This window comes from Gracilinanus agilis, chromosome 1 (assembly GCF_016433145.1).
Source record: "Gracilinanus agilis isolate LMUSP501 chromosome 1, AgileGrace, whole genome shotgun sequence".
Classification (NCBI taxonomy): domain Eukaryota; kingdom Metazoa; phylum Chordata; class Mammalia; order Didelphimorphia; family Didelphidae; genus Gracilinanus; species Gracilinanus agilis.
Genome location: NC_058130.1, coordinates 12,382,382 through 12,408,287, shown reverse-complemented (window position 1 = coordinate 12,408,287; position 25,906 = coordinate 12,382,382). Strand labels below are relative to the sequence as shown.

General features: G+C 40.4%; 1 protein-coding gene across 1 annotated transcript in view; it reads left to right on the top strand.

Moving 5' to 3' along the window:
- Positions 1-25,906, top strand: part of ERC2 (ELKS/RAB6-interacting/CAST family member 2) — a 743,930-nt gene that overhangs the window by 516,168 nt on the left and 201,856 nt on the right. Inside the window, exon 20 of the mRNA XM_044675466.1 lies at positions 10,617-10,777. Within this exon, the coding sequence (XP_044531401.1) occupies positions 10,617-10,777 (161 nt within the window). The remainder of the gene's footprint in view (positions 1-10,616; positions 10,778-25,906) is intronic.

Below are 25,906 nucleotides of genomic sequence, written 5' to 3'. Positions count from 1 at the left end.
ATATATTACATATAAAATATAGATATAAAATATAAATATAAATACAATATAAACATAAATACTTATATATTATATATAAAATATAGCTATAAAATATAAATATATATATATGTATATATATATATATACACACAGCATATGTATTTAGGTTGTATAAATAGTCTCGATGACAAACTTGGGGACTTTTAGGGCTTCAGGTAAGCAGTGGAACAACAGCGAGCTGGGGGAAGTGCCTTAAGGTGCTGGAAGTCTTCTTGCTTTTGGCCATCCTGGATGGATTTGGAGACAGCCCAGGAACCAGGGCAGGGAGCAAGAGCAGCAGGAAAGGGGGAATGGACACCTTATCCTCCAGGGAAGAATGATTCTAGAATCATGGATAATAGAGTCTGGGAACTTTTGGAGGTCACCCAGTTTAGAACAGCCCCTCCTACATGGTTTGTTCTCTCCTGCTTGGGTTAAGTTTGAAGTTCTGGCTGGATTTCCAGAGAGAGGCGATCTTAGATGGCAGGGCATGTGGTCTGTGTGTATGATGAAAGATAGACAGACGAATAGATATACTACACGTATGACCACACTTTTATTCGTATATACATGTATACATTGAGCACAGACGCATGCCTACGTGTATCCACACACACATACACATATGTTTAGAGAAATATGGGATGACATTTTTGACCTGATGCACAGGGAAGTAAGCAGAACCAGGAAAGTTACAGATATCTATAAAATGATTCTAATAATACAGTAGGAAAGAACGCGTGAAGGAAGATGGATGCTGTGTGCTTAGAATGACTCTTTTTGGCCTCAGAGAAGAGATCGGACAATGAACCTCCCCCTCTTCGCTTTGGAGCCCTGGGGAGGAAGCGGTGGGTGCGGAATGCTACCTATGTTGTCAAATACTGTTCTCATACATTGATTTTATCTTGCTGTTTTTCTTGGTTTCAAAGAAAGAGTATGTATCTGTGGGGAGGAGTGTATTCAGAAATGATGGTTATGTCAAAACAAAAGATAGATAAAATGAGCTTTTGTTTTGTTTTGAAGATTGAGGCTAAATTTGGGTAAACATATATTATGTGGCTTTTAGGGGGGAAACACGCTTGACCATATGAATCTTAATGTAAATATTTATTGGGGGGGTTGGGGTCTCGGGGGACCCATGATCTCATCAGGTCAGATGACTATCTGCTCACTAACTTGCCATTTTAGAACATTGCTTTGGCTGCGTGGAGACTTTTAAATAATCTGCCTAAAGTCGTATTCTCAGAGGTGTAATGAGAGCCTAGATCTTCCTCCCTCCAAGACCGGCCCTTTGTCCTCTTTATCAAGCTGCCTTTCCTGTGTGTTGTGCATATTATCAAAATGACCTCATGGAACTTTTTTTTTAAAAATGGACGGATCATGTCTTTTCACATTGGGGGGAAAGCCCTGCCTCTTGATTCTCTGTCAAATTGGAGAAAAGAAACTACAGTCATTGTTTAGTGTACACACATGTGCACACACACACACGTGCACACACACACGAGTCTTTTCCCACAAACTGGAACTGTACTATATGACCATGAGGTGCGTTGAGCCGAATCCAATCTGGAATTAGGAATGCTTCAGGGCTTTTACATTTTTTTTTTAACAAACTGTCATTCATTTGTACTCTCTCTCCATCTCATTCTGAGTCCAGTAAGTCAGAAGTGTGTCGCTCAACTGGGGGACTTTTTTTTTCTTTTTTCTCCTTTTTTGGGTGAAGTGATGTTAACAAGCCTGGAAGGAGAAAACACACACACACACACACACACACACACACACACACACACACAGAGAGATAGGACTTGAGAGAAGTCCTGAAAGCCTGAACGAATGAGGAAGGGGTGCGTCTGCTCCTTTGGGGCTCAGCCTCAGTCTGCAGCAGAAGTCACCCAGCTCGATGCTCGCTCGGACCGGCCTCTGGCCAAGAGGCAGCCGCTTCCGGATCTGACAGTTTCAGCCTTTTCCAAAAGGTGTCACTCTAAGGCAGGGTTGGTCGTCGAGGTAGGCTAGTGGGAAAGATAGGAGCGACAGATAATAAAGAGAAGTCAGATGGGGGAGCCTCGTCTGGAGGGGATCATGAAGGTCCACAGAAACACCTGGAAACGTTGCCTCCGGCTGCTGGCGCTGAGGAAGGGTTTCAGAGCGTCTTTGTCGTATTTTCATCCTCGGGAAACCCTCCTGGGATGGTTTTTAGAGGCTGGGAAAGAGGAAAAACCAACGTGAGTTGGCTACTCCCGTGGGTCGTCCAGTCCATTCTAGGATTTGTCGGCCACATGGACATGGCGATGCTTCCCCATCCGAGAGTATTTAACTTTGTGACTTAATCTGGCTTCACTGTGGTCCTTCTCTGTATCTCCGAGTGGTATGGAAGGACCCTGGATTCTCCAAGGACCGTCCCACCAAGATGGACCGTGATAGGATGCCTTTCTTAGCTCAGGGCCAAATACCAAATCCATGTCAGTCATAATGCAGATGCCTTTTCCATCACAGTAACTCCTGGTGGACTGTTATTTAAGGTCTAGAGAAGCCATGTGGAAAAAGTTGCTGAATTTGGAATTACAGATGGGCGGTCAGGATCACAGCTCTTTGACTTATAGGATTTAGGATGGGTCACTTACGTGTATTGTGACTCAGTTTCCCTATCTGGAAAGTAAAGAGATTGGATTGGATGCCCTCTGAAGCCCCCCGCAGCCTATTTATACCTACCATGGACGTCTCCTTTGGCAACTTTATAGCTTGCGCTGGTACAAACCAACGGCTGGGTTTCTTGCTTTGGACATTGAGTCAGAGACAGCGAAAGAAGAAACGATGACACTCGTGATCAAGATAGTCATTTTAAAGCACAAGGGCTGGATGCTTTTCAAAACACAGCTGAAAACCCGTTAAAATTCCAGATCATTAACACAGAATATATATGTCAACTGAAAACTGGCATCACATTCCTATTTTTTATTTTAGCAAAATATTTAAAGATCAGCCCTTGCCAAACCAGACTCGGGAACAGTGTGGGGTATTTGTAATATGGCAAGTGGGGAAGTCCAGAGCCCTGAGCACAGATCTTGGCAGATAACTGAGAAAGAAGCTGGTTTTCAAATATTTAGTTAAAGAAAGTAAATGTATGTGTAAGTTTAAGTCTCCATATGTTAATGATTTAAGGTCTTAAACAGGTTTTAAAAGATCTGACCATGGCGCTCGAGTGGGATGGAAGCCCTCGATGCAAGCGAGATGTGTTTGAAGGCCGTGCCATCGTGCAAGGGCCCGGCGAGAGGCCCGGCTCCAGGAGGCGTCTCAGATGTCGGTAGTTGGACCGGCTCGGGGTGTGTCCCATAATCAGCAGGAGAAAAATGACTTGGGCTGCTGCGAAAAGAAAATTCGGAAAAAAAAATCGATTTTTAAATAGGTGATCCTAATCCTTAGGCCATTCGAGGATCTTTCTTTTTTACTTTTCAATATATGATGCCAACCAAATAGGGTTCCCATGATGGATCTGGTAACAGACTTCCCCCACATGTGTGCGTGTTGATGCATACATGCACACGTGTGCACACATACACACGTACTGAAAGAACAAGGCACTTCTTGGGGTCCTGAGCAACTTTTAAAGATTACGAGTTATCAGGACTCTACGGCTGTGAGTCAGTGGAGAAGTCCACTTTGGGAGTTGGCTCATCTTGAGAGGCTTAAAGCAAAGTAAACCAACAAACATATACACATATAATACATGTATTACATATGGAGACATATATACACACATACCCAAATATATGTGTACATGCATCTCGATGTACATACTTGTGTGTGTGTTCACATCTATATTTTACAAAATAAAAATACGTGCTGCGTAAATGGCTATAGATCCACACCCGTGTTTGTGGGGAGGTTTAGACTTCCACATCCCATAGAAAATGGAGGTAGGAGTTGGAGATGGGCCAAGATTCCCAAGCACCATGTGGTGTCCAGTGGCAGGGTCTAGGTGGCGCCCTCGTGTGCCGAGTGCTGGCCCCGGACTCAAAAGGCCAGTCTCAGACGCTCAGGAACTGGGGAACTTTGGGCAAGTCCTTCAGCCTTTATCCGCTTTCGTTTCCTCATTTGTAAAGTGGAGATAATGACACCAATCTGCCTGCCCTGGTTGTGGCGAGGCATAAACGAGATAATCTTTGTATATATTTTTATTATAATTCCTTTCTGGCTTAATTCTCCTTTTTCTATCAAATACTTTATCTATGTATATATAGAATAGGATTATGTATTTGATCTATATGCATGTACCTACATGCACACACAGACATGTATATTGTGTGTACATGTATTATTCACACCACATCTAGGTTGTCTATGTATGGACATGTAAGCATATGAAAGTTGCCTTTTTTTATTCAGTGGTTCCCAAACTTTTTTGGCCCCCCGCTCCCTTTCCAGAAAAAATATAACTTAGCCCTCCTGGAAATTAATTTAAAAAAAATTTTAATAGCAATTAATAGGAAAGATAAATGCCCCTGTGGCCATCACCGCTCTCCTGGATCACTGCAGTACCCACCAGGGGGCGGTGGCGCCCACTTTGGGAATCACTGGTTTATATAGTCACCTAATACTTTCTAGTAAGATCTGAATTTAAATTCAGGTTGAACACTTATTAGGGGTGAGTATTTTTTTGTGTGTGTGTGTGTGTATACATGTGTATGCCCTTGGATAAGTCATTTACCCTATCTGTCTCCTCACCTGCAAAATAGGGCTAATAATGTTATATACCTTCCAGGATTGATATGAGGATAAAATCAGAAAACATATGTAGAGCGCTTTATAAATATGAAAGCACTCTATGAATGCTAGATAGTATTATTATTATAAACTTAAATTACTTTGTATTTGTGGTATATACATTCATTTGTATATCTGTTATTTCCCTTGACTTGACTTCATTTTTATCATTTTGACTTTGAATCACCAGACTAGCATGATGCCTGCACATAGTAGGTCCTGTCCTTTCCACCTCTGCACAATCTCCAGTCCAGCTCAGCCTGGGCACCTATTTTTCTTTCTTCTGCCACAAGATTTAGGAGGAAGTCATCCTCTCCCCACAAAGTCCCATCCATTTCTACTCTCCATCAATCAACAGATCCTTCTTAATGAAGAGCAGATCGTGCCCAGAATCTTCTCCTCTTGGTTCTTCCATTTTTGGAAGGATGAACTTCTCAGGTGCTGATGACCGGCTCTCTTTCATCAGAGAGGAAGGTCCAACGGATATCTGAGAGGGTGGCTGCTCTCATCCCTGCCAAAGTCACGAGTCAGCCCCTTTTCTGCTGAGGATGCCCCCATCTTTCCCTTCCTCCAGGTTCTCTACCCTTGGGTCATGCTCATTTCTTCACTCTTGCACTCCTCGAGTCCAGCCAGTGGCTGAGGCTTGTTGTTGCTGCTTCCCTGACCTCTGTCCACTCGTGGGGCTACGCCTGAGGTCAGGCTCTCTTTACCTCCTGCCTAGACTGGGTGACAGTCTCTCCATTAATCATCCTGCTTCATGGCTCTCCCCTCTCCAAATATTCCATCTCACAGCCACCGAAGTGATTTTGCTAACTCACAGATCTGGACCTTTCCACTCCCCAGCTCTGTAAACGGGGGCAGCTCCCTCTGGCTGCTGGGATCAGATATAAATTCTTCCTTTGGGTCTAAAGTTCTTCTGAATGTGACTCCATCCTTATTGCTCACTTACCTTCTGCACAGCACTCCGCCCTCCCAGGCCTGGAATATTCTCCCTCATCTCCTCTAGTTTGCAGAAATCTTGGTTTCTTCCATGCCCACCTTGAATTCTAGCTCCTTTGGCACTTAATACATGCTTGTTCTCTTTCCCCTATTAATATCCACGTTTACCCAAGATTACAGGCCGGCTCCTTCTGGGCGGAAATAATTGATTTCCTTTTGTCTTTGGCTATCCAAGGCCTTGCACAGGGCCTGGCGACAGGTGATTTGATCGATTGCCTATGACACATGTTGGCTGTGTGATTCTAGGGACACCCCTGCGTTGTCAAAGTAGGGTTCCTCTACTTCATAGAAGAATTTCCTGTACCGTTGCATATGGGCGCTTTCTCTGGCTCATCCAGTCAAAGCAGGACCTGAGCAGAGAGATTTGAAATGACTTACCCAAGATGACTTGGTCCCTGGGTATCCAAAGTAGTCTGAATGTCATTCTTCCTGACTCTGGGATCAGATCTCTCTAATATGCCATCCAGCCTTTCATTAAAAAGTATCATGGGAATTAACATTAAAAAATAAATTAAAAAAATAAAAATTAAAAAATAAAGAGGGAACAGTTGAAAGTAAAAAAAAAAAAAGTATCATGGGGCAGATAGGTGGCTTGGTGGATAGAGAGCTAGGTCTAGAGACAGGAGGACCTGGGTTCAAATGTGACTTCAGACATTTCCTAGCTTTGTGACCCTGGGCAAGTCACTTACCCCCAATTAGCTAGCCCTTACTGTTCTTCTGCCTTGAAACCTATGCTTAGTATTGATTCTAAGATGGAAGGTAAGAGGATTTTTAGGTATTATAATATGATATATACATACATACATCGCATTACATACATATAGCTATGTGTGCTCTTGTTTGTTTAATGTTTTCTTGTATGTGCATGTATATGGACATGAGAAGTGTCATATGAATTCTATGATGATGATGATGATGATGATGATGATGATGATGGTTTCCAAGTGGGAGGAGTGTGTCTAGAGGGTGCTTTGGATTTTGTTGTTTCACCAGTGTGAACACTCTTTTCCTCTCCCACCTGTCCATGACCACCACCTCCATCAGATCTCCATAAGTGTTGGTTGGATGGAATTGAACTTGACATCCTAGAAGTGGGGAGGTGACAAAGTCCTTTGACAGCACTCTGTAGGCAGCTGTTCTTGAAGCCAGCTGTATAGTTGGAAAGTCCTTGGACCCCTAAAACAACATTACCCAGAATGCTTTTCCCTTCATTTACGTGCATTTTTACGTTATCGTTTTTATAGTTCTATAATTTCCCTCTCTCTCTTTTTCTGTGTGAGCAGCTGAGAGAGGCTGGTTTTCTTTACTTAGGGTTTTTTTGTTAGTTATTATTAATAAATCTTATTGAATATAATACTTAGAGTACTGGATATTCATTTTGAAACCCACACAACTCAGTGCAACTAGAATTTCTGATAGTGATCCAATTTTAGCCATTATCGAGTGTCTTACATAGACCATCTCATCTTGGATCATTGATCTCAGACTTAAAGCTAAATGGAACCTTAAAGTACAACCCCTTCATTTTTCAGTGGGGGAAACTGAGGTGTAGGAAAGTTGTTCAAAGTCACCCAGGTAGTATCAGAGGCTGGATTCGACTCTAGCTATTCTGACTCCAAATAGATCTTTATAGAATGCTCCATGTAAAATATGATGGTGATTGCTGAAAGAGTCATAAAACAAGGGCTAAATATGGGCCCAAGTCATGGTCCAGTGGGAAGGGGATTGGCTTCGTATCAAAGGGCTCAGATTCACATCTTGCTCACGTCTCTGATGCCCGTTTTTCTCATCTGTCAAACGAGAAGGTTGAACAATGGGCCTCTGACATCCCTTCCAAATATAATCCTATGATCCTTCTTTTCTAGAGGAAATTACAATGGAGCCTTCAGCCAATTCCTTTTCCATCTAATTGTTAAAGTGAATTAATATCAAATGAGATGTGTGACGTGAAGAAGGTCTGATGCTGGGAAGCTCTTCATTGAGATGTAAGAACAGGCTGAATTAGGAAACAATATGCCATTCCCAGTGAGTGGACTCTGTGTCAGATGAGTGTGGGCAGGTTAGTTTTAGATAATAGCAGAGGGAAGGAGTCAACAAACAAGGGTGTCAGAGATGGCCTTTATCTCTGCTGTAGGAAGGCCTGTAGTCATGTTGCCTTACACCTCAGCTGATTGCAAACAGCACCGCTAATTCACCGACATGGTCAGAGACTCGAATGTGTAATATTCTGGCAGGCTGATGGCATGATTGATTTTCTTGGATTTTTTTTTCACTACTGGGTAAAGTTGCAAAAAGGAGATGAGAAATTCAGGGGCCTTGACCAGAAAACATGGCACAGAATTCTCTAACATTGGGCCAGTAGTTATCTTCACTATATATCTTCAATAGACACTGCAGAACAGGAGAAATTATTGTCTCTGTTGTCTTTGGGGATGGGTTGAATTCTGCCAAACTTCTTTTGGAAAGGAAAGTCCATTATTTTAGCATCAATATTCTTCCTGAAATATCTGCTTGACCTGAAGGCTTAGATCCCTAGAGTCTCTGAAACATTGAGGTTGAGAGTCACCTACAGCAAAAGTATCAAATTGACAATAAAACGTAGATAATGCTAATTTGTGGTTTTCTCAGACCGTATTTAGGTCACAGGAATCCTTAGCTATGGCTGAGTTGCTCATGTTTCTATTTGAGTTTGACACCATTGACCAAAGGGCAATGGGGCGGTGGGTCCTATTAAGGGGAAAATAGATTTTGGATTTTAATTAAGAGTTTAGATAAGTAAGTGATAGGAGCAGACTGCCTGCCTTGGTTAGAACTGGCCCTTCTTACTACAAACAGATACAATCCCCAAATATCAACGACAGTCCTTGAGGGGAATGGCTGGCCTGGAACGTTCTACAATCCACTAGTCAACAAGCATTTATTTATTGACTTCTATGCTAAGCACTATATTTACCTACATCTACATTTATTTCTTTACACTCTATATTTACATACATCTACATAATTCCACAGTGTAATTGATTATTGTAAATGTAATAATTAATGTAACGTAATTAATAGATGAAACAGCATAAAAGATATTCTTAAAGAAATATTTTATTCCAATGGAAGAGGGGCTGGTTGCTTGTTAAGGGCTAGAGATGACTCATGAAATGCCTTAAAGCGTGATGCTCTTCTTGTGATGCAAGGAGAAATTGAGAAAAGCCCTCAGTGTGAAGGTTCCTTTTGGCTGAAGTTATGGGAGGACCCACAGAGTCCCGTGGGATGAGTAGCCAAGGCTGGCTTTTGAGCCACCCTTGGGTGAGTGCCCATGGCGATGAAGTCATAAAGCCAGAGGAGTGTTGGTCATGAGCCATCCATCTCCCTCCGTGCCCACCTCAGTCATTCACAAGCAATGCTGTAAAGGGGGTAGATGGAAAATTTCACCGGGCTTGGGGCATTGCGTGGAAGTTCAATTACCTCCATGGTTTTCCCCAACACCACTTGACAGCCTACTGGCCGATGATGGCTCTCGGTTCGTTCCGCCGCCCATCAGACAGGTGTAATTGGGGGAAATTCACCAGTTTCCTTTGTCTTTTTTGAATTTCATATTTTGAAGCCTGCTTCCCCCCTTTGCCTTTTTTTGGCATTAATCTCTATTTGCCTTGCGTGCTCATGATTCAAAGTTTTCCCATTTCTTGTAGCAAAATAAAAGGCTTTCTGAATCTTAAAAGCCTGAAATTTATCTTGGACGTGTGTTTTCTGCTTATCCTGAATAAATTCCATGTAAAACGGCATAAATGGTGCAGAAAGTATTTATGAATTGGGACTTAACATGTCACTGACACATTTTGAAGGGAGCTTTGTTGATCTTAGTGATGGGTGAGCTCCTTCTGCCAAGCCTGGCTGGAAAGGATGGCTTAGAGGCCCAAACATCAGTTATGGAATACGGAGACTCCCTGGAACCACAGGTTCTAATCAACAGGGTCAATCCAGCCCTTCATCCGGGTGAGGGATTGCATATCACCAACTTATTCCTTTGCAGCCCTTGGAATGAAATCATAAAAACCAGGCTGTCTTTGTTCTAGGTTGGCTTTAAAAAGCCCATGATGGTTTGTAGAGGAGTAAGGGTTTGCCTCGGGGCCCCCTGGTCCAATTTCTTGGGACCTGGCTAAAAACCCTGGATATTTGATAGTCTGGCTTATCCCCATAGTGTATTAGCACCCTATAAAAGTTACATTTCATTTATTTCAAGTTTAGGGCCCTCTCAAACAGCACGGGTAAACCAAACTTGAACCTTTTGTGGTCGGAATTCTGTTTACTCTTGGCCAAACATTGCTTCCTGGTTCAAAGGAAAAGGCCTCTGGAGGGTCCTTGAAAATCCAATGGCTTTTAGAAACCAACATTTTGATGGGCTAAATGTGAATGAATCTGAAACACATAGATTAGCTTCCTCTTAAAATACTCAGGGGCCTGAAAACGAAAGGAAATCGTGCTTGACAAAATGCATTTTGAGCGTTGCTTTACCCCAACTGTGAGCAAAGATTGGAGACATTTGCCAAGTCCGGGACCAAATTGGGTCTGCCCAGTCACCCCCACTTATAATAAAGAAGTTAAATAGTTTCTATAAAAGTTATTGGGCAAAACAACTGAATGGGGCCATTGGAAACCTGGTCATTTCTGAGCATTGGAAACACATTTTTTAATCAGTGGGAAACAAGAATGGTCTTCAATGAGGTCTAGCGCCGAGTTAGGAGGCTCGCGTGGTTTTCTGTGGGTTTACTGTCAGAACACGGGCAGACAAGCGAGTCCTTGTCATCTGTGAGATCCCAATCACGGCGATGTCTGCCTTTCAGTTAGAAGAGCTGATGAATGCGCTCGACAAGACCAGACAAGAGCTGGATGCCACCAAAGCGCGCCTTGCCTCGACTCAGCAGTCCCTGGGTGAAAAAGAAGCCCACTTGGCCAACCTGCGGATGGAGAGGAGAAAGCAGCTCGAGGAGATCCTGGAGATGAAGTAAGTGCCAATGGCTTGCTCTTACCGATTTAGCAGAAAGGCAAACGTCTGAAGGTTTTCTGTGCTGTTCTGGAGCCCGGGTGGGTCAGCTAATGATGGACTGGGGGGAGTGGAGAGGGCAAGACTTCTCTTAAAAAGAAAGAGATGGAAAATAGAAAAGCAATGTGGAGGAACAAGGGATCTGGAACGCCTGGGCAGTCATGATTTCTTGAAAGACTTTTCTATTTTCTTAAATTCCAATTTTCATTCCAAAGATCACTTTTTTCCCATTGATTTATATATGTATAGCTCTCATTTATGTGTACATAGGTCTACTTGTAGACAATAACATACACACACACATTATAGCGATATATATATATATATATATATATATATATATATATATATATATATATATCCCTGCATACGCATGTACACATATATACAGAGAGGAAAAAATGAGAATTTGTAGAGCAGAACTAGAACTTACAAAAGAAAGCCTGAGATCATTTGCCTTGAAGGCGATGGTCATTGAGTCTGTCAATATGTCTTGGGGCATGCGTGGTCAGATTCTCCAAGCGTGGGGCTAACTGAAGCCTGCCGCTTCGGTCAATGGAACTTTGAGGAGAAAGAGTTCCTTCTTGGCACCCCGAAGAGGCAGGATCTCTCAGGCTCCTCCTGGGCCTCTTTTCTATGGCACGTGGCCGCTCGACTTGGTGGGCTCCCGTAAGTCCATCAGGGATCTCCGATTGTCCTTCTGTCAGAGGCAGACAGCTAAGCCAACTCTCTTCTGATCACTTTGAAAGATTTTGCTTTTGTTTTGTTTTTGGAATGGGAGTGAGGCATAAAACCATTAACTGCTGGGGGGTGTTGCTCATGTCTTGTGTAGAACCTTCAGACTTAGAGAGCTGTTGGGGAGTTAAGAAGGAATAAAGGCCCCCAGGCACACAGCTCACATATTTCAGAGACAGGACTGGAAGGTAGATCTGCCTGACCATCTCTGCTAGGCCATCTTTCCTGGGATTGGATTGGATATTTTTTTCTTCTGGGACTTGTGGGGGAGGGGTCTGGACCTGTGATTTCATTTAGGCAGCATCCTGAATGCATCAGGAACCAGATCCAACTATAATTGGGAAATGTTGAACCAAATAAATAAAAATATAATACATCATTGATAATGTTAATTTGTGCTTTTCTAAGTCAATACACATAGGGCAGGGATCCATTTCTACTGGGATTTGACACCCCTGCACTAGACAAGCTATTACACTCCCTTATTGCTAACATTAAATAAGTATATTTAAGTATACTTACGGAGTATATATTAATATATTAAGTATGCTTATTATACTTATTTAATATACTTTTTAAGCAAATAAGTATATTAAATAGTATATTAAATAAGTATACATATATAAACCTTTCTCTCCTTCCTCCTACCCAGGTCAACATTCACACGCATGTGTGTGATTATTACATATACATATGTGATTATATATATATATATATATATATATATATATATATAATTGGATTGTGCCACAACGCACGTTTGAGGCAGGGGAGCGGGTTCTGTTATGTGGAATAGATACAATATATAGAATAGTTTATGCAAATGATACTTTGTTTTCCCAGAAGGCTAGGATGACTAAAGCCTTCACTTGGTGAAGAGTAGAATTAATATAAAATTGGATTCATTTTTCTGAAACCTCTAAAACCTTTCCATTTCTATGTTTTCCTACTCACTTTGGTAATTTTAGCTAGCACCTAAGGTAAAGAGAAATAGGAGAAGCTGTTTCATTATATCCTGCCCATATCCTGAACATATCCTTTGGGTCATTTTTGTAGAATGAGGCTCTCTGAGATATGGCTCTCAGTAGAAGCAATAGAAGGGGAAATTTGGGAAAGACACCCTTGGGGTAGAGGCAGGTAAGGCATAAGACAGGAACCAATATCTTTTATTTCTCCAATAAAGCTTTGATTCCATATGTTCTTTGATATGAAAATGGTTCATCTTTTGCTGAGGATAATGACATAGTGAAGTTGATTGATTTCCTGTTTCTGTTTAAAAAAAAAAAAAGAAAGAAATTCTGAGAGAGATTCCATTTTATCGTTTTTGAGGAGCCAAGTCAGGAAAGCAAGGAAGATCAGATTTTAAAATAGGCAATTATTATTATTAAACTGAAATGTTGCCAAAAGTCATGTATGAAAAGTATTCTCTCCTCTCCTCCAAGTCTTTCTCCTTTGTCTTTTTTCTTCTTAATTCTTTCTTTTTTTAAATTTTTCCTCTTTTTTCTCCCTTCATTTCAAATTTGAGAATGAAGAAGAAAAGCATCAAAATAGAATTTAAATCTGATAATGTCACAGAGTTGTTAATGTCACATCTGTTAATTTGATAATGATTTTGTGGGCTTAGTCAAACTACATTAGTGACTAGGGATAGAAGACTGACCTTATAATATTTCAATTTGCCTCATGTAGTTGGTGTGTGGTAAAGGTTAAACACAGAAAAATTTGATCAATAAACAATTTGGAATGGAATCTTTTGAAAGATATACTATCAAGAACATACTAAATGTTTAGTTTATTGGCTGCCTTAGTTTCTTCAAGAATAAAACAGATTCTTGCCACTTAGCCATATGTCCTTAATAAAAGGATATGTAGGAATTTTAGACATAAAATAAAAAGTCTTGCCCTGAAGTTGTGACATAAGTTACTAGGTTACCAATGGGATGTAATAGGAAGAGTTAAAGTCAGAGGATGTTGGTTCTACTCACAGCTCTGCCATTCACTGTGTTATCCTGGACAAGTCCCATAACTACTTTAAATTGCAAAATGATAGGGTAATATCAGATGGACTTTTGGCTCTAAACTTGCTATCTTTTGATCAATGAGGATGTATTGATTTTCATCAATTTTCATTTGCTTGAATCAATAGTCTTCCTTTCCTTAGATATTTCTTGTTATTTCAAAGGTCATTGTTTTGCTCATATTGGGTCTCAGTTGTGATCATTTTCATTTGATCTTGCCAAAAACATTTAATTAGGAATTAGAATGAATTGGTTTTTTACATTCTCTTCTTAACTAAAACATCCTTTCAACCATTTTGGGAAATGTGGTCAATTATACAATGAAAATATACCATCTGTTTTAATAAAACATTTGGTGAAGAGCAGCATTTATGTTTTTTACAAATTGGATTTATTTTTCTAAAGACTAAAAACCCTTTTTGCTTGTATGTTTCTCTACCCACTTTCATAATTTCAGAGAACACCTTAGGTAAGACGTCTTTTGGTGGCCTGCCATAGTATTGCTGAAGTGTTTGCTTCCTTTGGCAGAAGGTAACAAGGCATGACTTTATAAGGCACAATGGAAAATGCATTCAGTATTTAACGTCACCAGAAATCCTTCGTTAGGACCGTACTTGTCTTTATTTCTGGCAGTGTCTACACTTTATCGCTACAGATCTGTGAGGGCAAACGTATTGACTGAAATGACCACATGCCAGTCGGCCAACTGGTTAAGCCCTTTAACAAACTACCTAGATTGGATTTAATAAAAGAAATTGAATTCTGCCAGAGCTACACTTAGCCATTTTGGCATCAGGTATCAAGAATCAGAAAGTGTTTCAGATGATCAAAATAAAACGAGCTTAAATCAAATTTGTCATTCATAGTGTGAAAATAATAAAGTAAATAATCAACCCATCTGTTTTTGTGAGCTTGTCACTATAAAGTTTTTGCTGCTGAAGTAGTGAATGGGTTAATTTTGGGTCTTATACATTTTGGAGCGATTTTACCTTAGTTATGACTGATGACAATGATAACTAATATGGCCACGTGGCCAGGGACAATCACGCACACTTGTATACACGCAGAGAACCTGTTTTTAGGTTTGGCATTCAAATATGACCCAAAAGTTTTATAATTTAGCTTTAGGAAGCAAGTTCTCTGTTTTGACACTTTCAGTCTAATAGTTTCCTCTTGAATTTAAATATGGAGTGGAGCCATTGAGATTATGATGATGTTAGTGGTGATAGAAAAAGATATAATATTTATAATAACAATAACAATCATGAAAATACAATAGACCCGGGGTGATGAGGGTGCCATGGTATTTAATTGGCAGATTAAAAGTTGTTCTCTACTTAAAATTCAACACCAGTATAATAACACTAAAAACTTCTGATATAAATCAGAGCATTCTCCCACTGCCCCAGGGTGATAGTTGAAGTCTACTGTGGTTCTGTCTAATCTTAAATCCGTAATAATTTCTCTTACATAGAGCTAAGGATGGATTCCAAATTAGAGAGAAAGTCAAAGCAAAACATCTTATTAGCCCCCTAATTTATGTGAATGACATCAAGCTAGGTGGCACCACAGAAAAATACAATAAATAGTTCCTTTCATCTCATGATCAAACTGCCATTTGGACTGGAGAAGTGTTCAATTCTTAAGGTATTCCAATGAAAGAGAAAGACTTAAGACCATTTTTGAATTAAGAGGATACACTGAGCCAATGGATGAAGGTGAAACCTTAAAGATACTTTGCCCTGCTCCAGGCAAGATCCATCAGGCTTTAAGAATATTGATTACAAGGGGGCAGCTGGGTAGCTCAGTGGATTAAGAACCAGGCCTAGAGAAGGGAGGTCCTAGGTTCAAATCCGACCTCAGACACTTCCCAGCTGGGTGACCCTGGGCAAGTCACTTGACCCCCATTGCCTACCCTTACCGCTCTTCTGCCTTGGAGCCAATACTCAATATTGACTCCAAGACGCAAGGTAAGGGTTTAAAAAAAAAAGAATATTGATTACAAAAAGATAAGAGGAGGAACATAAAAGATTGCACTTTCTCCTGTAATTGTTTCTGTCTGAACTTCATCCAAAAAAAAGAAAAGAAAAATAACACATTTTTATAAAACTGCTCCCAAGAACTCAGATAATAAACAGGGACTTGACAGTATCATGGAACAAATGGTTACCCATAATTTTGAAATTTTAACATTGATATATACTGTTACAAATAAAATTGATATAGAAGGATATTATTAAAGATATCAGGGTTTTATTAACAGCCATATTGATAATTCAAAGAACCACGTGCCTGCTAAGATCCAATTCAAAATGCACGCCATACCTTCACTCTTGCTGCTTTGTAGGAAAGGCGTCTCAATCAAGATCTGAGACTTTATACCTTTGTTTAGGTAATCACACTTCCTGCCCACCTGTATTACACAAGAGGAATCATGGGAAATGGAGTTTTCAAGTCCCCTAAACGTCCACAGGAAGTTTATACCCGAGACCTCAATATTAAAGCTCAATGAACCCCAAATTTCCAATATCACAATACTTAAAGCCAGTTAAAAATGTTATACCAAATACCCAAAATATACAATCTACAATGAATGTAAAGATCTCAAAATAGAGACCCATTCAAGAAAAAAATCACATAGAAATAAGATGAAGTATATATTTTGCCTATCTTACTCTAAGAATTGTACTGAGGATCCTTGCAGTAAGCTTATTCAGAATGAACCTACATGCTAATACTTTCATTCAGCTATGGAAAAATAGTTTAAAAATACCTAGCTCTAAAATAGACTACAGAATACTCAATATAAAAGATACCTTGAGGCTGTTAACCTGACATGGGATCATTTCTATCTGAACCCCACTAAAAAAGAGAAAATAAAAAAGATGATAATTGTAGCAATAGTCAGTAGAAGAGGTAGAGGTTAGGGGGTAATATTAATGGTGGTGGTGATGATAATAGTGATAATATCTTTTTTTTCTTTTTTTCCACCTGGGGTGATAATTTTATTTTAAAATGTTTATTTACTTATTATCAATAACATGTTATAACACATTTCCACACAAGTTTTCCTAAGTTATATGATTGAACACATCTTCTTCCTGAGTGATCTCATATATATGATAAATATATAAAACCCAAATCCAAAACATAAGCCCAAATAAACAACTGAAAAAATATTTGCTTTCATCTGCATTCTAACAGTTATTTCTCTGGAGGTGGATAGCATTCTTTGTCATTAAGTCCCTCAGAATTATTTTCAATCATTGTATTGCTGATAATAATAGCTAAGTCTATCACAGTTGATCATTTCACAGTATTGCTATTATTGTACAGTACAATTTTTCCCTGGTTCTGCTTAATTCATTCCACATCAGTTTAAATAGGTCTTTCCAGCTCCTTCTGAAATCATCCTGTTCATCATTTCTTACAGCACAATTGTACTCCATCGCCATCATATATCACAATTTGTTCAGCCGTTTCCCAATTGATGGACATCCCCTAGTATCTTATTTTTTAATCAGCATAACATGCACTTTTAGTATGTACATCTTTTTAAGATTCAGTAATGGAAGAACCAGTTGGACCTGTTTTCAGTTGATTTCTTTCATTTCCTTCCCTTAAGATGATCAGAATTGTGTATTGAAATGTCTAGTTATCATCCTTCAAAGAAAGGTATGTTCTCAACCCCTCTCCTATGCCTCAATGTTTTTTTCATTGAAATTTATAAACACATGGCTTTATTTCTGTATAATTTTCTATTTCCATGGGTCCATGATTTTATCCATGTGGATCTACCATCTGATGGTCCTGATCATAGCCTATCCTAGACTGCTTCTCTCTTCTGATCATATTCCCATCGAACCATGTGATCAAGCAGTTATTTTTCTTCTGTGTTTCTGCTCCCACAGTTCTTCCTCTGAATGTGGATAGCATTCTTTCTTATAAGTCCCTCAGAATTGTCTTGGATCATTGCATTGCTGTTAGTAGAGAAGTCCATTATATTGGATCATGCCACAGTATATACGTCTCTGTGTACAATGTTCTCCTGGCTCTGCTCCTTTCACTCTGCATCAGTTCCTGGAGGTCTTTCCAGTTCACATGGAATTCCTCCAGTTCATTATTCCTTTGAGCACAATAGTATTCCATCACCAACAGATACCACAATTTGTTCAGCCATTCTCCAATTGAAGGGCATCCCCTCATTTTCCTATTTTTTGCCACTAAAAAGAGCACGGCTATAAATATTTTTGTATAATTCTTTTTCTTTATTATCTCTTTGGGGTACAAACCCAGCAGGGCCTCTGCTTTTAAAGATGCTTCTTTGCATCACTTCCTGTGTGTTCCTTCCACTTTACATGGACCAATTATAGCCTTAGCTTTGCTTAGGACTGCCCAGGGGGGCAATCAGTTGTTTCTGATTCGTCACCCACTTTTGCACATGTGGGTCACTGACTCCCCCCCCTTTAGGATAAAATAGGGTGTATACCTTTCTAGTGATTAAATCTAAAAATAGGCAGGGGAGAGTTAATTCCATATTCACAATGTGAAGGAAAAACTTGGGAATTACTGGAAATATTGAATCCAGCTCAGTGTCTTATTTCTATTTAATGTTGGACTTTGCCCATTGTCTGGCTTTAATGTACACCTAAGATTTATGTATCAATGGAAGTACTCAAGCCAGCCTGCCTAACTCTGTTGCATCATCTGGACCAATGGGATTTCTTCATTCATATGTTGTTGTTTTTTCTTTTTCCTATGGGAATCCTTAGGCAGGTCTCTTTAGAGTGCTCATTGATCTTACAGTGAAGATGATATTTCTGACAATTTTCTAGGGTATGTTTTATCTTCCTAATAGGAAAATACAGGAACTCACCAGGGTTTATTCAGGGATTGGCTTGTAAACTCTTTGATAGAGGAAACCACTAAAAAAAGTTAGAAAAAGTCATCGGTGACCTTGTCATTAAGAAATGAGCAAACAAAAGAATAATTGTGAGTCAGCACAGTGTTTACAAATGGGTAATCAATACATGTACCTATATATATCTGTAATTACTAATGTAGATCCCCGTAGAGTTCTCTGCCCTATTTGAATAGAATCCCTGTGAGGGTAGTGACTGCATCATTTTTGGTGTTTTGTTCGTAGCACTTATTCCAGTGCTGGACTCATAACCAGAACTTATTAAATCTGTATTTTCATTCATTCATAGTGACTGATACCTCTGTTTTCATATCACTAGTGAATTTGTGAGAACTGTCTTCATACACACAGATTGAGGATATCCTTGATGAAAGTAGGTCTAGTTCGTATACACAGTAGGCACTTAAAATGTTTATTAAATATCATTGAAAATGGAATAGACATGTTGTTCCATACATACCTCTATACCTACATACATACATACAAAATATATCTATGTACATATATATGCATACATGAATCTTTCTACCTCTCTATATGTATAGATCAGCCTTCATTTTCCAAGTCCCAGACTTGACATAAAGATGCGGACATACAAAACTCTCCTGCATTCATTTTTTTTCTTTTTCAGTGAAGAATACAGGTATCCCCTCCACACTGTGGGGGTGAGAGGCGTGGTGCTCTCATGATATGGAAAATCCACATAAAAATTTTTGGCCTTACCTTCCTACCACTGAAGTAGTCTGAATTTTTTCCTTTTCTTTTATGGGGTGTTTACAGTACCTAATTTTAAAATTTGGGTTAAGTTTTTGGTCATAGGCTATATGTGGGTGAATGTTAAGCAAAAATACTGTTCGAAAAAGAAATTTTAAAAAGTGCAAGTTCCCAAACTTTTTATGATCTCTCTGCATTTCTAGTCCTTGTGGGTCACCTGGGGGGTTTAACATTCTTTTTTCAAAGTTTGATTTTTTATTTTATTTTTTATTTTATTTTTTACTATTTTACTTATTTTAATGTTAAACAAGAAATTTATGGTATTAAAAGAGAAAATATATTGATGTTATACAGCACTAGACATATAGTTTATGCATTTCTGAATTTCTAAACTTTTTCTATATCATCTGCCGGCCTTCTATCATCTGTGGCTTTTGCACCCCCCCACAAATTCCCATTTAATTTCTAATGCCAACCACAGTAAATGAAACCACCATGGGGGAAGTGACAATGCGGAAGGGATATTGTACTTTGGTTTGGGGAAGCCAAGATACGCCCTTCACGATTCTCTCCATTAGAGGAGCTCCCACATATATGCGTTCCAAGGTTCTAGGAGATAACGTGAAAGATGTACCACAGAAACATCTTGCTTCCAAGATTCTCTGACAATCAACATCCAATGAGACATCAAAGAGAAATGTGCATCCCCCAACGGGAGCGGCCACTCTCAGGGTAGATATCCAAGGAATGGTCAATGCCATTATTTTCCATTCCACACCCCGTTAGGTAGCTCCTACTATGTACCAGGTACCGTGCTGTAGGCTGGAAATTAAATAGTCTCTCCCTTCGAGGGGAGATTTAAATTTAAATAAAATTTAAATAAAAATTCACTTTTATTAATGATATTATTTTATAATTATATTAATCATAATAAATAATAATAATACAAAGCAATAATAAGCATTTAATCAATGTACATTTCCTGAGGTCCTACTATGTGCTTGGCTCAGTGTTTATTTCTGGGGCTGTGACGACCCAAACGAAGCCTTTCTTACCGTCGTGGAGTTTATGTCCAATCAGAAGTATTTCCCCAAAGACGTCGCGGCCCCCCCAGATGCTTCTGTTCCGCTGCCTGCCTCAAACCCAGAGTAGAAGTTTATACATTTAATTTTTAAATAGCTAAAGCCCTTTGCTAAAACATTTCATAGTGACTTCGCTTTGTTCTGTAGACTTTGATGCAGAAGATTTGACTGAGCGACCATTAGGAGCTTCATTTTGTATGTTTGGTTTTATTAATGCCCATTAATGAACTTGCATTCCAGTAACCAGACCCCAGTTATTTAATTTGTGGGAGATGAATTTGATATCTGTGGCTAAAGAGACCAGCATGGAGTGAGATACTGTACTAAGAATGTATCTGTGGGCATTTTCTCTTGTGAATAAATCAATTTAAACTAATTTATGGCTTCGAAAGGCAGGCAGAATCGCTGGTATTTACCACTGGCTTATTTAATGCTGAATTAATAGAATTTTTTTTGAGTCTCAGTTTCTAATGAAATAAGCTCAGAGTGTGCATCTGCCAGCTTTCTCTGTGATTTCCTCGGCTTACTTTGTGGACGACTTTCCAGCCCAGATCGGAATTCTTGGCCCATGTGGTTGACATTGGGAGATTCATCTGGATTCGCCGCATTGAAGCCCATTGTGGCTCTTTAGACAACTTTTCAGCCCTCATTTCAGGCTCTGTGTACGTGGAGTTCTCTAAAGAAGTTTCCAGTAAAGCAGTTTTATCTAGTGCTTCCTTTCCCTGGCCTTTGGGGTCTGGAAACCTCTCCAAAAGGGCTGCCCTTTAGAAAAGTGACTTTCCAAGGAGGGGAAGGGATGAAGGGAAAACGGGAGGGAATTACATTGGAAGAGAGAGATAAGCATCGATGTATTCTTCACTTTAGGTCGATGGGAAACATGACAAATATTCCTCCAAGGAGGCCTCCAACTGCATTGTAATTTGCATGGAGTAAAACAGAGCCCAGAAGAACAGTCTAAGGGCAGCATTTATTTAGTAATTCCCAACCATCTCTGCGGGAGGGGGCAGAACAATTTCTATTTAGGGGCGAGGAGGGCATAAAAAGCCACAATGCAAACTGGACATGGGTTTCTTGGACTGTTTTTAAAGGCAAAACACTTTTCTTTCAACCATGATTTTCCTTTTTTTTAAAAAATAAAATTTGCATATATAGGGAAATATCAACATGCTTACTATATATATACGTGTGTGTATATATGCACATATATGTAGCGTGTTTTAAATTCATCATTAACAAAATGAGTCATTAAACATTATTTAGCAGGGCAACCAGAGTCAGGACGACTCATCTTCCTGAGGTCAAATCTAGCTTCAGACACTTACTAGGTATCACCCTGGGCAAGTCTCATAATCCGGTTTACCTCGATTTCCTCATCTGCAAAATGAGATGGAGGAGGAGATGGCAAACTGCCCTGGTATTTTTGCTATGAAAACTCCAAACAGGTTCACGAAGAGTCAGATGGGACTGAAAATGACCGAACAAATAGGAGAGGAGACAGCCTTGAACTACCCCCTCCTGTATTATCTTCTTCAGAAGGAATTATACAGACCATTCATTGGGTGACACACATTTCAGCTCAACAAGAACATTCTAGCAATGAAAAGTATGTAACCATAGGAGTGACCTCCTGTCTGTGGAGACATAAAAGAAGTTGGGCAATCTTCCTTCAGGAGTTTTGTACAAAAGACTCCTGTTTTGCAAGAAAAATGAGATGGCCAGCCCTGGAGGCCCCTTTGATTTGAGAATCTGTCCACAAGCGAGGATGCCTGCTTGGCACTGGGCCACATAGCTCCAAGAAAAGAATAAGATGCTTCTTCATTTTGGGATCACTAGATTTCTTTTCTTCCATGAGCATCTCTTCCCTTTGGGATAAAGCTGCCACTGAGTCCAGAGTGAAGCCAGGGCCCCAGATTCCTCAGGGATTGCCTTTTGTGTCTTTTGGCCAAACTCAGCAGAGGGTACTGTAGAGGCCTGGAATTCTCTCCCTCCTTTTCCCTGCCTTTTGGATTCCCTGAATTCCCTTCAGACCCCTTTGAAAATCTCATCTTCTAGAAGAAGACTTTCCCTATCTTCCTTATTGCTAGCGCTTTCCCTCTGCTGGTGATTTCCAAACTCTCCTGTCTAGAGCTGGATCGTACACTTGCATGTGGTCTCCTCCCAGTAAGCTCTGAGTTCCTTGAGAGCAAAGACTCTTGTTGGCTTTTCCCCTGTTTGGTCGCTTGGCCTCTCCGATAAAGTCTCCTCATCTAGAAAAGGAGGCAGTTGAAGGAGAAGATGTCTGAGGTCTCTTCTAGCTGCAAATAACAATAATTTAAAAAATAACGTCAAGGTTTCATGGAGTGCTTTAAGGTGTGCAAAGTTCTTTCTGTGCCATCTCACTTGGTCCCACCCCAAATCTGGGAGGTGGCTGTGATGATGACCCCTCTTGTAGAGAGGACGACAGTGGCTCATTGAGGGTCACACAGGTAGTGAGTGCTGAGGCATCTCAGGTCCTCCCAGCTCCTAACCACTGCCTCACCTCGCTGCCTGAGTCAGAGCAAAATCTCTGCATGGAAAGATGCCTCAGAGAAGGTCCAGCAAAGCCGAGGCTTCCTCAAGCATCCCCTTGGCCACCTGCTGTCACCCATCTCTTGCCTCTTCTTACCAACCGTTGTCTCGTTAACTCCTTGTTCTCCTTCCTTGGATTTCTCATCATTTTGCTGTTCTTTCTCCCTCATTTCAGATCCTTCTTCTTTGTGGCTTAGAATGCTACATCTCTTCGCACTGGAGTGTTGGTTAGGGTTCCACAGCTAGAAAGTGGGGGGTAGGGGGCCAAGGAGGAAGCATCACCAGCAGCCAAGAGGCTGTGGAGAAGACAGCGGGGCAGTAAAGGGAAGCAGGCTTGGAGCCAGTTTAGATGTAATGGGCCAGAAGGCCCACTCAACAAGCTCCAGGGTGGACCTTCTACAGAGGAGAGGGAAGAAGGTCCTCTGAAGCCTCAGAGTTAAGAAGTGGATGGAGGGGGCTTCTCAGAGGGGGGGATCCTCAGAACTTGAAGGAGGAGGCAGCTGTTTGTCCTCCCAGAGAGCCACACAGGGGCCATCGGGTCATTGGCCAGCCAAGAAGGCTGTGAATAATGTGAGTGACTCCTCAGTTTGGAATTTAAAACCCTTCACCATCTGTCTAGAGGCTACCTTTCCATTCTCTACATTCCAGACCAGGGAGTGAATAACCATTATATTCTGTTCATGATAATGGTAATAATAATTACAATATACAATGGCTGAAAATAATAGCAATAGTAACAATACACTTCAATAGTGCTTTAAGTTTTGTTCATGTTATTGAATTCTCAAAACAACCCTGTGGGTTAAGTGCTAGGATTAGTCCCACTTTACAGATTAGGAAATTGAGTCTGAGAGAAGTGAAGGAACTTGTTTTTAAAAATATCAACATCATCCATCCCTTTAATGCAGTCCTGCCTAGGCTTTATGGTTTCTTTCAAGGCTCTGCTCCTGTTCTCCTGCCTGTAGTCAGGCTTTTCCTGTTGGCTGGACCTTTGGGTCTTCTTTTTCCTCATATGCTCACATATATACATGTTGCTATATTTTCCAGTAGATCATCAGTTTTCTGGGACTCAGGAGGCAAAAAGTGGTTTGACTTGCCTTCCACCTGCTGCCTATTTCCCATCTCTCAGGGTGCCTTGTCTTGGGGAGAGATGTAAGCAGGGCCAGTGATTGGACAGCGCTGGGCTTTTTTCCTTTGGCCCATTATCTACTCATTGCTGTCAGTTATTGATGGCATTGGGGTTGGTTGGCCCCTTCTCCACATGGGTCAGTTCCTTGAATTTTAGCATTTTAGCAAAGCATTTTGCACCATCTTCTATGCTGGTCTGGTGGGAAAGATGGAGACATAGGGCATGAGCAATGGCATGATTAAGTGAATTTTCGAACTGGTTGAATTCCAGATGCAAAAAGAAATTTTGACTATCTCTGTGTCATTATGGGAAGAGGTGTCTATTAAGGAGCCTCAGGCATCTGCACTTGGCCCCGTACTGGCTAATCATTTCCTCAGTGATTTGGACAAAAGCATATAAGATTTGCTGGTGATATTAACTTGGAAGAGACAATTCACTGGATCACATATACATAGAGACATAAACATATAGACATACATACACATGTGTCTTTGTATCCATGTATCTATCCATCCATGTATCTTTCTGACCTTCCATGTATGTATGTATGTATCCATCCATCCATCCATTTATCTCTCTGTCTCTCCATCTATCTATCTATCCATCCATCCATTTATCTCTCTCTTTCTCTATTTATCTATCTATCTATCTATATCTATCTATCCATATCTATCTCTCTATCTATCTATCCATCTATCTCTCTCTATATATATATATGTATCAATCTCTTTATCTATCTATCTATCTATCTATCTATCTATCAATCTCTCTATCTATCCATCCATCCATCCATCCATCCATCCATCCATCTCCTTGGGAGGTAGTGGGTTCATCCAAGACTTTCAAGGAAAGAAGAGCTGTGTGAATGTTTGGAAGCAAAGATCTAAAGGAAATTTTTGTTCAATCAGAAATTAGAATGTTGACTTCTGAGATCCCTGTAATTCTGGGGGCTATTCCCCTTGCCTGGTACACATAAGCCCCTAAGAGATGTGTGTCCAGTGTCATAGAGTTAGAGGGTATATACATATATATTGCATTGGTCATGTGTATACTGTGGTGGCATAAATCAGTGATAATTGGCCAACTGACATGAAGAGGATGGGATGTAACTAGAAGGAACTCAAGTCTGGAAGTAGGTCCAATAAACCAATTGCCTGTTCTTAGATCAGCCAGAGGAGGCTTCAAGAAGGATGCCAGCTTTGGAGGAGTTGGTCCAAAGAGGTAGAGAAAGGAGGATGAAAGTCAAGACCTCTGGGCCCCATTCAGAGACATATTGAGACTAAGTGGACTTCAGCAGAGATGCTCTGGTGGAACAGAAGGAGAAGCTGGAGTGATGGGAGTGGAAGGTGGGAGTACTATGTCTATAGGTTTAGTGAGGGCTCTGAAGCCATTTCCCAAACTTACCTGGGAGAAAATAAAATCAGGAGGAAAATGTCTTCTTAAAAGAAAAAAAGACTGTCTACTGCGGGCCCAGTTTGGGGAATAGAAGGAGATGTAAGTCAAATAAGCCAGTGGTTTAGAGGTTTTTAATGGAAACACAAACATTTTCTGAGCTGGGGCAGGATAGTCTTTCAACTCAAATAATCATGATCAGTAGTTAAATAATCTCAGCACTTGTGAATCATGAGGGTCTCAAAGGCCGGGAAGCACCAGGCCCATGTTATCTCATCCCTCAGAGAGGGCCCCAGAGGGTTAAAAAGGTCAGAAAAAACAAAGGACTGGAGAAAAGGGAAGCCCTGGACCTCCATTCTCTTGTGCCAGGCCAAGGGGAAGCTCCCAGACTGCTTGCCCCCTTCTACAAAAGAAAAACAGTGCCCTGGATTGCTTGGAGGAAACAAGCAGGGGAGTTAGTTTGCATTTATAAATAGCATTTAGATGGGATTTAGGATTTGTAAGGCACTTTACATAGCTCAATTAGGCCTTACAATAAACTTAGGCTGTTAT